Below are 12619 nucleotides of genomic sequence, written 5' to 3'. Positions count from 1 at the left end.
TCAGTACCAAATGACTAGAAGAGATTTAATCCTATTTCCACCTCCACCCCACCTCTTCAAGTCCCAAGACAGCACTACCGGCCAATGGCGATAGAGACTTCTTTTAAATAATCCCAGTCAAGGGGAAATTTAAAAATCCTATGCATGCTCCTCACTATTAGACATCTCCCTTATATTAAGCTAAAACCTACCTCTGTTAGTTTGACCCGTTGGTCTAAGTTTGGTTACAAAGAATGCCACAGAACAAGCTTCTCTACTCTCCTAGAAAATATTCAAGTATACGAAGACAGCTATCCGTCTGTACTTTTGGGAATGGGTGCTTTACCTATATAAATTTCCCGATAAAACATCTGTCATTATCTATCTTCTAATTTCAGTGAAGTCCTGACAAACTGGTTGGCAGAGAAGGAGAAGGAGAACTAATGCAGATCTCCTACAAAATAATGAGGTACAAGTAATCAATTGTAACTAAAATCCTTTAAGGAGAGTTACAGAAGATCATGCAGCTATTACTCTTTCTTTGTTAGATGTCACTGAATCCAATAGCTTTCTGAAATAAAGCATAGGAATGAAAGCAGGGTCAGATGCTTGCGACAAAATTTTGGCTTTAGATAGCGGCATCTAACTGGCTCAAGAACTTGCTATAAATGCAGCCAATTATTAGTCCTCCATTAGACAGACGAACAATCAATCTAATGATCTTGCCTCAGTAAAATATTTCTTGCTGTTTTTGCCAGCATCTCCAATAACAAAACACCTGGTGTTTCTACCAATGGACAAATGAGGCTTTCTCACAATTTTTAAAAAACCTTTTTTAATAAATACTTTCATTGATTTTTAGAGAGGGAGTGAGAGGGAGAGAAACATCGACAGATTGCCTCCTGCATACCCCCTACTGGGATAGAGCCCGAAACCTGGGCATGTGCCCTAACCAGGAATCAAACCAGAAACCTTTTGGTGCACAGGTAGACGCCCAATAAACTGAGCCACACGAGCCAGGGCACTTCTTCACAATTTAAAAGAAGCAAAGGAATGAATAATAAAAGTGATAAACAAAATAAAACTTAGTGATTAAACTTGAGACTCATGAAAAGATTTAAGACTATAATGCCACAGCTGTTAGATAACACCAAGAAACAGACAATGAGAAGTATAAGAAGTCTACAAAGAACTGATAGCATAAGAAGTACAAGTTCAAGAAGCCTTGTACTTACAAGTACAAGAAGCACAGTAGGGTACATAGTGGCTAAATACTTATTAAAACTGCCTTATCATCTGATGAAAAACAATCAGAATTGCTTGTGCCAAAACTTACAGTAAGAATACAGGACCAGACAGTCATTTATTAGGATTAACACAGCCTTTTATTTAGGTTTACCTAATGTTAAGACACAAACTTGAGAAAAGCCACATTCCCAAATGTTGCTTCAGTTTTGTTTTGTTTTTTTCCTGAATCTGAACCTAAGGAAAAGAAGAGGTCCTTTGAGCACCTAATTGAAAATATCCCTCTTTATTCTTCTTTACTGAACTGTCTTCCCCCCTCATCCGAATGTATTATAATTCATAACAATACATCTTTGTGCTTGCTTATTGTCCAATGACCCAGTAAACTATAAGCAATATCAACTCTTTTTAACATTGTATGCACTGAAGCACAGGGCCTTGTACATGGAATGTACTCATTAAATATCTGTAGTTAGTGAAGACAGAAAGAGAAAAGGAAAAGGGGACCCCGAGTTACTATATCAGTTTGCTTCCAACATTAATTTCAATGTTGAGAAATTAATCACTTGTTGGACACTTATTATGATCTAGACCTTTTATATACATCATTTAATTTAGCCTCACAACAATCCTGCCAGGTTTCTCATTTGAAACTAAAGTAAGGCTCAGAAAAACTAAATATTAAAATAATTTACTTAAGCTTCACACCTAGTAAATTTGAACTCCAGATTATGTGAATATCAGGCTCATCTGATGTGAAGGTGGCCCCCAAGATGCCCTTGTCTCCAATGATCTCCTCTCCATACAGCTATGGAGAAGTTGGAGGGGGAGACACCTACAGCAAATTAGGAGCTTTATAAAAACCCAGGACCTGTGGCTATGTAGACAGTCTTAATTTTCTTGCAGGTTGCAGAAATCCCGCTAAAGAAGTAAATGAGTTATAAAAAGCAAAACAAGCATTTTTACATTACTCAAACAATTCGATCCTCAAACTACCTTTACAAGAGACGTATCCCCATTATGTTAGTGAAAGCACCGGGGCTGAGAACGTTTAATCCTTCCCATTCTCCCTACACACATACGGACGTGGGGTTTTCCAAAAACAAACAATTGCTGCATAAAGTTGGCACAACATTTTAGGAGACGCTCGTGCCACAATCCTCATTTTCCTACTGTAAATATGTGATCCAGATGGGAGCTCAATTTACCCATTTGCATTTAAAGGTTTGATGAGGGACCCATTCACTCTTTGTGCAATCAGTGAAGTGCTGACTGCCAAACACATTCATGAGGAGACAACACATCCAGGTCAAAGAAAGGGTGTGGGAACATCACTTCAGAAAGGGCTGCACTGCAGCCAAAACTAACTCTGGGCTGCGGTCCACGCTCGCCCTCGCCAGCTCCTCTCACTTCCTCTTTCCCCTCCACTGAACCATCCCTTCCTGGAGTCAGATCTAATGCGACAGGCAGAGTCCTACCTTGGTCTGAACAGTCTTATCAAACTTGTCATTTTTGAAGCTAAACGTATTTTGATGTCTCTGAGGCCTGGAACGGGCCACGTTCCCTCTCTGGGAGCTCATCGCCGAAATCACAACCACCAAACGCTGGGAGTAGGAAGATTCAAGAAGCCACGAACGACCTCGTGGAGAGGACGCCTGTCACTGACCCGGAAGGAACTGATCTAGCTTTCTCGCCCCGCCCCCGTCAGTCCACGTGACGCCGCGCGGAGGTCAAAGGACATCCTCGGTCCCTCGGCAACTTGAGGCTCTTCTTCGAGGCCAAGACTCGATCCCTCCGCTCACCCTCTCTCTCCAACTCCGCAGATAAATCCCGCTTTCTTCGAAGCGACAATTCCCCCATTGGTCCGAACGTGGATGTCCATCAAGGCGGAGGGGCGGGGAACTTTTGCTTCCATTGGCCCTTCTTTTCCGCAATCCCCGCCTCCTGCCGACTCAGCTCAGCCTCTCCTGGCGCCCGACTCCGCTGGGCGGCTTGTGATTGGTGGAAATCGGGTTAAACTGGACGGCGTCCCTCCCCCTGCCTGCTCGGAGGCTGGAGCCCGGGTCAGTTTTGGCATCTTCATCCCGTCAGTGACCAAGTCCTGGCTTAGCGAGTCTTTTGCTGGTGCCCCTCGGTTCCCTTCCCGCCTCCCTCCCGCCACGAGGGCGAGCCCAGCGGCTGGCAGGCTGAACAGGAGCAAGAAGGGAGGATTAAGGAGAAGGAACACCTGGCTGGGTCTGGGTGGCGTCTGCAGTGCCAGAAAGGGCGGCGGTGGTGGTGGCGGCGGCGGCGGCGGCAGCTGCGACCACGGCCGCTCGGGACCGGAGGGCCGACCGAGAGCAACCGGCGGCGGCGGCAGCTCCAGCGCCTCGCGCCGGGGCCGTTAGTCAGCAGAACGCGAGCCCGCGTGGAGGAGCAGGGCCGGCGCGAGGAGGCGAGGAGGGAGCGCGAGCGGGCCCTCTCGGGCGCTGCCGCCTTTCTCGGTCCCGTCGCCGGCACAGCAGCCCTCGTCCCTTCTGCTCGGCCGGTCCCGCCCGCAGGCCGGGAGAGTCCGGCGGCGGCGGCGGCATCGCGGAGCGCGCCCCGTGGAAGACAGCGCGTCGGCAGAGGTTCTCTCCCGGCCCTTTCAGCCCGACACCTTGACTGCGGCCCCTCCGGTGCAGGTGCGTGAGGCGGCGGGGGGGCTGCGCCGCTGCGGCCGGGCGTGGGGAGGGGGCGCAGGGCCCGGAGCCGCAGCGCGGGCGGGTCGAGGCGAACCGTGGCCCGGCAGGGGGAGGGGAGCGAGATGCGTCTTTGTTGTTGGAGACCGGGATCCCACTCGGCGCGGGGAAAGGCGGGGGAGCCCCTCCCGATTTGGGGGAGGGTTCTCCAGGGGGCTCGGGGAAGGGAGAGGGAGAGGAGGGTCCGCGTGGAGGGCGAGGCGGCGGGAATCGGGGGGCCTGGGCGAGACCGGCCCGGGGGTGGGAAAGGTCTGAGGTCCCCCTGGCCGAGGAGGTCTCCTTTCCCCGCCTTTGCGTTTCTAGCCGCGGACGGAGAGATGAGGCCAGGTTCGCGGTGAGATTCGCGGAGCCCGAAGGCTTTCTCCCGAGTGTCCTCGCGTGTCAGCCTCGGTGTGAGATCGAACCTGCCGGGTCCCCGGGGGTTTGCGAATTGCTGCCGGGCCTCGGGGTTCCTGTTCTCGAGGCGGGTGACCCGGAGTCTTGCCTGTTTGCGAACTCTGGGGTGGAGTGGGGAGGAATTTTGCATCGGAAAATTGGAGTTGATGTTTGGGTGTTTTGCTTTTTAATCCTGAAACGAAAGTTCTTTTCAAGTTAGATTGTATTGTTGTGAAGGGCTTTTTTGTAAAGAGAATTGAACCCAGCTTCTTGTTTAAAACAAAAATGTTCATGATGGTCTACTAGGGTGAAATTTCTGGCAATGCCAGAGCATAGTTTGTTTTAGACGATGCTTTGTTGTAAGTCAGTGTGAGGTGGATTTGGTAAGCAAAGGGGTGAATAACGGGACACAGGGAGGGTGGTCTTTAAATTTTGGGTGTTTATGAAAAGATGTTACTGTATGATACTTGATCCACAAGATGAGTTATTGATTTTTAAGGCTCCAATTAATAAAATGAATTTTGGATATCTTCTGCCAGCATTTGAAGCCTACTGGGTCTGAGTAAAAGTCAGGTACCTGTTGTAATAGTATTCATCTGTTTAACAGGAAGACTTCAAAGAAAATGAACTCTTCTCCATAAAGAGTTTGTCTCTTTATAGCATAAATGGGTGATATGTCTAATATCTAATAATTACCAGTGTTTTGATAGTTATCATAATTGCAGTGTTCTAGTTGGGTACTGCCAACTCTTTGCTTGTTGGTCAATTTCTATTTTTGGAGTAGGGGTAGTGGGTTACTTGAACAGTGGAGATAGCCACGTTTCCACTAATAAAAAATATAAAATCTCTGTTGTGTAATAATTGCTATGTTTTTTTGAGATCCAGGAGGAAATGAGTAGCACCCTCATCCATATGTTGATCTCTCTTTTCTCTTACTGTAGTATTAATAAGGTTAATTGGCAAGGATGGGATTAGATTTTTACCAGGCAAGGCAGTTCTAATTTTGTCCCTCACTGTATGGTACTGTAGGTAAGTGGCTTGTTTTCTTGAGTATTTTTGCCCATTTTGAAATGTGCATGAAATAACATCTGACAAAGAATTTTCTGTATCCCTGTGACAAAATGTTTTGGTTGCTTAATGGACACAGAAGAACTAGGCAATTAGTGTCTGTTCCAAGTTCTGTCACTGAATTGGTCTACAGGCCAGCTATCCCACATCTGAGTCAGTTTCTTCATTTGTAATATAGGGCTAATAAAACATGCCACCTGCTCACTTTATAGTAAGGGCAATAAGAATCAACAGTTACTCTGGTATGTGACAGATTGTTTCATTTAAATAGTACTTTTTAGTGCAGTTCTCTTATTTTGTTTTGATGCTATGAATTTCAATTTCTTGGTGAAGAATTGGCATAAAGTAGTTATATTAGGGGGAATGCCTATCTATATGCATTTAGGAATTTATACTAGTAGACAAAGTTTCTTCCATGTTAAGATTGGTTATATCTTTAGAATCAGTGATGACAAGAAAAGAGAGTGACAAATTAACTTGGTTGGTTTATTTACTGATAGATTTTATTTGTAATATATCCAAAGATTTGCTCTTAATGCTCAAAAATTATGCCTGCCTTTCCTACCCTGTTAAAAATTTTTCACATACATTGCTCTATATGCCTCTCAACCAGCTTTGTGAGTTAGAGGGGAAAAGCGATGTCATATACAGGTGGAATAAAGCCCAGAGTACTTAATTATTCAAATTGCCTAAAGCTACACAATATGTAAGATGCAGAATTGAGACCTGAAGCTGAGTTTTCTGACATCTATTCCTAAATCCTTTCCTCGGGAGCAGTGTTTTTCAAACACTTGGCTGGCCCAACAGTTTTTGCCAATTCAGGTGAAATGACAAATAATATAGCAATATAAGTATTGGCAACACACAATATAATGAATATCCATGCATCCATTACCAATTTGAAGAAATAAAACTGCAAAACAAAATGAAGCTTTCTCATAGTACTTTATATACCTCCTACACCCTTTTCCTCATTCCTCATCACTGACCCAAATTGATACGCATCCATCCTATCCATGTTTATACTTCCTACCTTTACATCCGTGAACATTATATAGTTTTTCTTTGTTTTAAGACTATTTAAATATGATGATTGTATCTCTAGCTTTCTTCACTCAATTTGCTAAAATTTGTTTGTGTTTATTCAGGTAGTTCTAGTTTCTTTATTTGTACTGCAATATGGTATGTGTTCCATTATGTGATTATGTCAAGTTTTTGTTGGTTATTTTAGTTTTTGCATTTGTTTGCTTATTAAACAGTCTTGTGGGGAATATTCTTTTATATATTTACTTAGGGCAATGGTTCTTGACCCTATATCTCATTTTTATAGACATGTTTTGTAACTTCCCCAATACGAGGTGTACGGGTAATAATGCGGATTTTGTAATCAAAGAAAACACGATAATTTTAAGAGAAACATCAAAAGTGCTTTATTCAAAGTAATGTCCATCACTAGCTACACATTTCCCCCATCTTTCAGGTAATTTGTGGAAACTGTCCCAATAGACTTTTCTTGTTTTGAGGTAAACTATTCAGAGACCCAATTTTCCACTTCTTCGTACGTTTTGAAGTGCTCCTCAGAAAGTGCGTGTGCCATCTATCGGAACAAGTGGTAATCTGAAGGAGCAATATCTGGAGAATACAGCGGGTGGGTTAATACTTCCCAGGCAAGATCTTTTAATGTGTCTTTAACTGATTTTGAAGTGTGTGATGGTGCATTATCATGAAGCAAAATTACTTTGCCTGTCTTCTGGCCCATTCTGGTCGTTTCACGATCAAAGCGTGGTTCAAATTGATTATTTGTTGTCGGTAGCGATCAGTATTAACGGTTTCACCTGGTTTTAGAAGCTCATAATACACCACACCTTCCTCATCCCACCAAACGCAGAGCATTGTCTTCTTTCCCAAGTGATTTGGCCTTGCAGTCGATGTTGATGTTTGACCTGGATCAACCCATAATTTTGTGCGTTTGGGGTTCTCAAAATAAATCCACTTTTCATCACCAGTCACAGTTCGATGCAAAAAAGACTTTCGTGCCGTTGAAGCAACATGTTACTGATGACTTTACAATTTTCCATTTGTCTTTCGATCAGTTCATGTGGCACCCGTTTTCCTTCCTTTAAAATCTTTCCCATTGCTTGTAAACGATTAGAAATTGTTTGCTGAGCAATGTTTAATCTTTCTGCAAGTTGTTTTTTTTTTTTTAAATATATTTTATTGATTTTTCACAGAAAGGAAGAGAGAGGGATAGAGAGCCAGAAACATCCATGAGAGAGAAACACCGATTAGCTGCCTCCTGCACATCTCCTACTGGGGATGTGCCCGCAACCCAGGTACATGCCCCTTGACCGGAATCGAACCTGGGACCCTTCAGTCCGCAGGCCGACGCTCTATCCACCGAGCCAAACCGGTTTTGGCTGCAAGTTGTTTTTGAGTGTGACTTGCATCTTCATTCAATAATGCTTGTAATTGTTGGTCTTCAAACTTTTTCAGTTGACCTGGACGTTTTTTGTCTTTCACATCGAAATCATCACTTTTAAAGCGTTTAAACCAGCATTCACACGTATCTTGAGATGGACCATGTTCACCATAAGCTTCCCGAAGTATACAATAACTTTCAGCAGCACTTCAAAATAAAGTAACGAATTAAAACTTCCCGCAAATGCTCTTTTTTTTGGCACAAAGTTCGACATTTTTAAGCGTAAAAATATCTATGATGTTAACACCTTCAGAAAATTTGACATATGAAGTTTTGAAGCTTGTCAATACAACAAAATAGCATACATATCAAATCGCATATATATCAACATATGTGTAACTCCATAAAAAAATCAGCATTAGCCCTGACCGGTTTGGCTCAGTGGATGGAGCGTCGGCCTGTGGACTCGGGGGTCCCAGGTTCGATTCCCGTCAAGGGCATGTACCTTGGTTGCGGGCACATCCCCAGTGGGGAGTGTGCAGGAGGCAGCTGATCGATGTTTCTCTCTCATCAATGTTTCTGACTCTCTATCCCTCTCCCTTCCTCTCTGTAAAAAAATCAATAAAATATATATTTTAAAAAAATCAGCATTAATAACCAGTACACCTGGTACTGTGCTAAAAAGAAATTCATAATAACAACCTTACTTCATATTTTAAGGAAAGTAATGCCCTTACTAAAATATAAAAAGTAATTTATAACAAAGTAATACATTTTGCTCTGTAAATGCTGGGGCTCAACCACACTCAATCTTTCTACCAAGTATGATAGTAGACCAGTAACATCAGAATTCTGGGAGCTTGTTAGAAATCAGAAGTTCAGGCCCTACTCTACTAACTCAGATGCTGAATTTGAACAAGAGTCCCAGGTGATTTGTGTGCACATTAAAGTATAAGAAGCACTGCTAGAAGAAATGTAGTTGTCAGCTGCTTTGCACCAATGGGTAGTATCACCATGAATAAATAGGACAGCTACTAGTGCAGATTAAAACAGGTGTTGAATTAGCCATTCAAACACCAGTGGTGGTACTGATGATGAAAAATAAGTTTCTGAAATAACAAACTATTTTCAGTAAAGTTTGAACAAAAATAAAAGTGCAGTCTTAGCTCTTTAAATAGTGGTTGCATTCTATAAAATCTACATCTATATTAAAACAAAACTATATTTTGTGTTAAGTCCTGTTTATAAATATCTGACCTTAGTGTCCAGCAGAACATTCCAGAGATATGGGACATGGGGCAGCATTCTTTCTACACACCAAGAGTGCTTGGCATCCCGGCATCTGTTCAGTAGTGCCCACCATTCATTATAACAACTAAAAGCCAACATTGAGTAAGATTGGCCTGGGATACAAATCTAGTAGTAGATTGCTAGAACACAGTGTAGATTCAACTTTAAACTACCAGTTTTCTCTCCAAAGTGTTTGTTTCCATAATGGATGAGAAAATCTATTTTCCCACCTTCCAAATACTTTAGACTTCTTAAGTTTCTGCATTCTGAGTATGAAATAGTACCCCATTGTAGTTTTCATTTGCATCTCCCCAATTAGATGACCTGTAATTGAGAACTCTTTTATTAGCCATTCGCATTCCTTTTTCTATACATTACTTACTTGTTTTTTTTATGGGATTGTTCATTTTATTGATTTGTAAATGCTTTTTATATACTCTGGTAAAAATACTTGGTAGGCTTTACAAATATCTGTCTAGTTTTTAGCATGCCTCTTCACTTTAAATATATTGTTAATTTTAATGTCAAATTTATTCTTTTATGATTGTGCTTTTTCTCTTTAAAGGTTTTCTTTATCCTGAGGTTATGGGTTCTGTTATAGCTTATTTTAAAAGTTTTACTTTTTCACATTTAGATCTTAAATTTACATAGAACTATTTTTATGTAATAATGTATTTATGAATCTAAATTTGCTTAATAAAAATGACTAACCTTTAGCCCAGAAGGTGTGGCTCAGTGGTTGAACATTGACCTCTGAACAGGAGGTCATGATTAGATTCCTGGTCAGGGCACATGCCTCCTTTAGGGCTCGATTCCTGGTAAGGGATGTGCAGGAGGCAGCCAATTGATGATGTTTCTCTCTCATCGATGTTTCTATCTCTGTCATTCCAACTTTTCTTTTTAATTTGAAATCTGTAAGGTTTGAGAACCACTGCTTCAAAATACTCTGATTTCTGTGTTTCATCTGTGACTCACATTTAGTCTCTAAAACATCATAGAAAGTGAGCGGGCACTCTTAAGTACTGATCTATCATTTGTATCCTCCACATTCCACACTTCACAGTTGATTTTACATGTCTTTTCATCACTTTTTTATTCTGGCTAGAATTTTTTAAAATGATTCTTATGACCCTACTTTTTAAAATATAATTTCAGAGTAAATGTAAATAATATCTTAATGTTAATTTGGTTCAGATATAGGCCCTGATTTTTTCCCCAAGAATTAAAAGCAAGGATGGTTAACAAGTTCTTGCATACAGGTAAAGATGAAAAGTGGAAAGGAAATAATGGGCCAGTCTACTGTGGATTGATAACTATTCCAGGTTTGGGGAGATAGATATATAAACAAAGGAAGTAAAGGTCCCTAACTTTCTAGAGCTTACTACCTAGCAGAGGGCCATAGGCAATGTGCACAATAAATAAAATTATTTATATATATATACACACACACACACACACACACACACACACACAAGAAAGTGATAAACACTTCTAAAGAAAAAGGAGAGAAGGGTACAGGGAATTATTAAATAGAATGATTAGGGTAGGTCTCTGAGAAAGGGAGAATGAGCTGAAATGTGCATTGAGGGCATTAGCTATACATGAAGAAGACAGCTAAAACTTGGAAGAGTGAAGCTAGTGTAGTCTTTAAGTTAAACCTGTGTTCCTGGCTCTCCCACTTAAGTTGTGTGAACATAGACAAATTAATTGACTTAACAACCTAAAGCCTTGATTTCCTCATGTGTAAAAGGATGATAAGCTGAGAAAAGTATTATTAAGATAAAGGAGATGATAAGTGAAAGCATCTACCTCCCACCCCCACCTAGTTCTCATGTAGCACTCTATATTTTCATAGCATTTATTGGCCTGTATAATAACCTGTGTCTAGTTGTAATTTTATCCTACCCATTCACAAATATTAATGAGAAGAACCAGTCAGTGTGGTAATATATTTCATTAACACAGTAATTTATAAATTACCTTCACACCTGTTTTTATTTGAGAATCATCTCATGCAGATCTGTTGAGAAAAAGTTTTTTATTTATAGAGTCTTTATGCTAGAGCTCCACATTGTATTATTATAGGTATTAACTCATTAATCACCACACATCATTTTTGTGATGGAGACAGTGGATATGTATCATCTTGCACTTGAAGAAATTGAAGCTAAAAAATAGTATAAAGGTGACACAGGAAGTCAGGTAGAATTTGGATCAAATCTGATTACATTTGGCTATATTTTCATTCTGTTCCCCTTTTTTTCTTTCTGCAGTATTGCTAAAATTGACTAAATTATAAAAGCAAAACTATGTGGCTTATGTTATATTGTTAGATCATAGCCTTGGGAAAATCATTAAGACACAAAACAATATTTAAGTTAGGACTTTCTTTTCAGTTTTCCCTCATTAAGTTTCTCACATTGTCTAAGGAGGTGACATTAGGATTGGCAATAGTTAGAGGTCTTTACCCTTGAAAATACATAGTGCTGAACAAATTCTTTTTATTATGGCTGTCTTGGAGTATTTAAGATTTATTTTTAGGATGTAGTCACATAGGGTTAAGAAAATAAATATATGCTTAATGTAGGTCAGGATGAATAAGAAAGGGGTTGAAATAATCTCATTAGCTTGGTGTAGGCAATTCTCCATTCCAGTCCCAACAAACCTGAAGTAAAGCCAGTGTCTCCAAGAATAAAAATAGAAGAGATCATCAGTTTATCAATTTCAGTAAACTTGCCCTAGCCCAGCCGTGGGCAAACTACGGCCCGCGGGCCGAATCTGGCCCGTTTGAAATGAATAAAACTAAAAAAAAAAAAAAGACCCTACCCTTTTTTTTTTTTTTTTAATATATTTTATTGATTTTTTTACAGAGAGGAAGGGAGAGAGATAGAGAGTCAGAAACATCGATGAGAGAGAAACATCGATCAGCTGCCTCCTGCACACCCCCACTGGGGATGTGCCCGCAACCCAGGTACATGCCCTTAACCGGAATCGAACCTGGGACCCTTCAGTCCGCAGGCCGACGCTCTATCCACTGAGCCAAACCGGTCTTGGCAAAGACCGTACCCTTTTATGTAATGATGTTTACTTTGAATTTATATTAGTTCACACAAACACTCCATCCATGCTTTTGTTCCGGCCCTCCGGTCCAGTTTAAGAACCCATTGTGGCCCTCGAGTCAAAAAGTTTGCCCACCCCTGCCCTAGCCGGTTTGGCTTAGTGGATAGAGCATCCACCTGCGGACTGAAGGGTCTCAGATTCTATTCCAGTCAAGGACATATGATAGGGTTGTGAGCTCCATCTCAAGTGGGGAGCATGCAGGAGGCAGCTGATCAATGTTTCTCTCTTGTCATTGATGTTTCTATCTCTTTCTCCCTCTCCCTCTCCCTCTCTGAAATCAATAAAAATATATTTTAACAAATTTCAATAAACTTGTTTGATTTCTGAATTTAGAAGATTGATCTTAAATGCATTTTAAAAATTAAAACCAATTGAAATAATTCCTATACTACTTTTCCCAGAA

General features: G+C 41.2%; 2 protein-coding genes across 3 annotated transcripts in view; one reads left to right on the top strand and one right to left on the bottom strand.

Moving 5' to 3' along the window:
* The window catches only part of CUNH9orf85 (chromosome unknown C9orf85 homolog), a 44007-nt gene extending 40868 nt beyond the window's left edge, over window positions 1-3139 (bottom strand). Inside the window, exon 1 of one of the 2 annotated variants that reach the window (XM_006086805.3) lies at window positions 2703-3139. In XM_006086805.3, coding sequence (XP_006086867.1) covers window positions 2703-2804 — 102 coding nt within the window. In that variant the 5' untranslated portion in view covers window positions 2805-3139. The remainder of the gene's footprint in view (window positions 1-2702) is intronic. The other variant, XM_023752363.1, reaches the window with a different exon arrangement.
* Window positions 3140-3262: 123 nt separating this feature from the next.
* ABHD17B (abhydrolase domain containing 17B) overlaps window positions 3263-12619 on the top strand; it is a 43978-nt gene continuing 34621 nt past the window's right edge. Inside the window, exon 1 of the mRNA XM_006086803.2 lies at window positions 3263-3887. The gene's annotated coding sequence lies outside the window, so the exon portion shown is untranslated. The remainder of the gene's footprint in view (window positions 3888-12619) is intronic.

This window comes from Myotis lucifugus, unplaced genomic scaffold (genome assembly GCF_000147115.1).
Source record: "Myotis lucifugus unplaced genomic scaffold, Myoluc2.0 scaffold_31, whole genome shotgun sequence".
Lineage (NCBI taxonomy): Eukaryota > Metazoa > Chordata > Mammalia > Chiroptera > Vespertilionidae > Myotis > Myotis lucifugus.
This window is presented reverse-complemented; position numbering and strand designations above follow the sequence as displayed.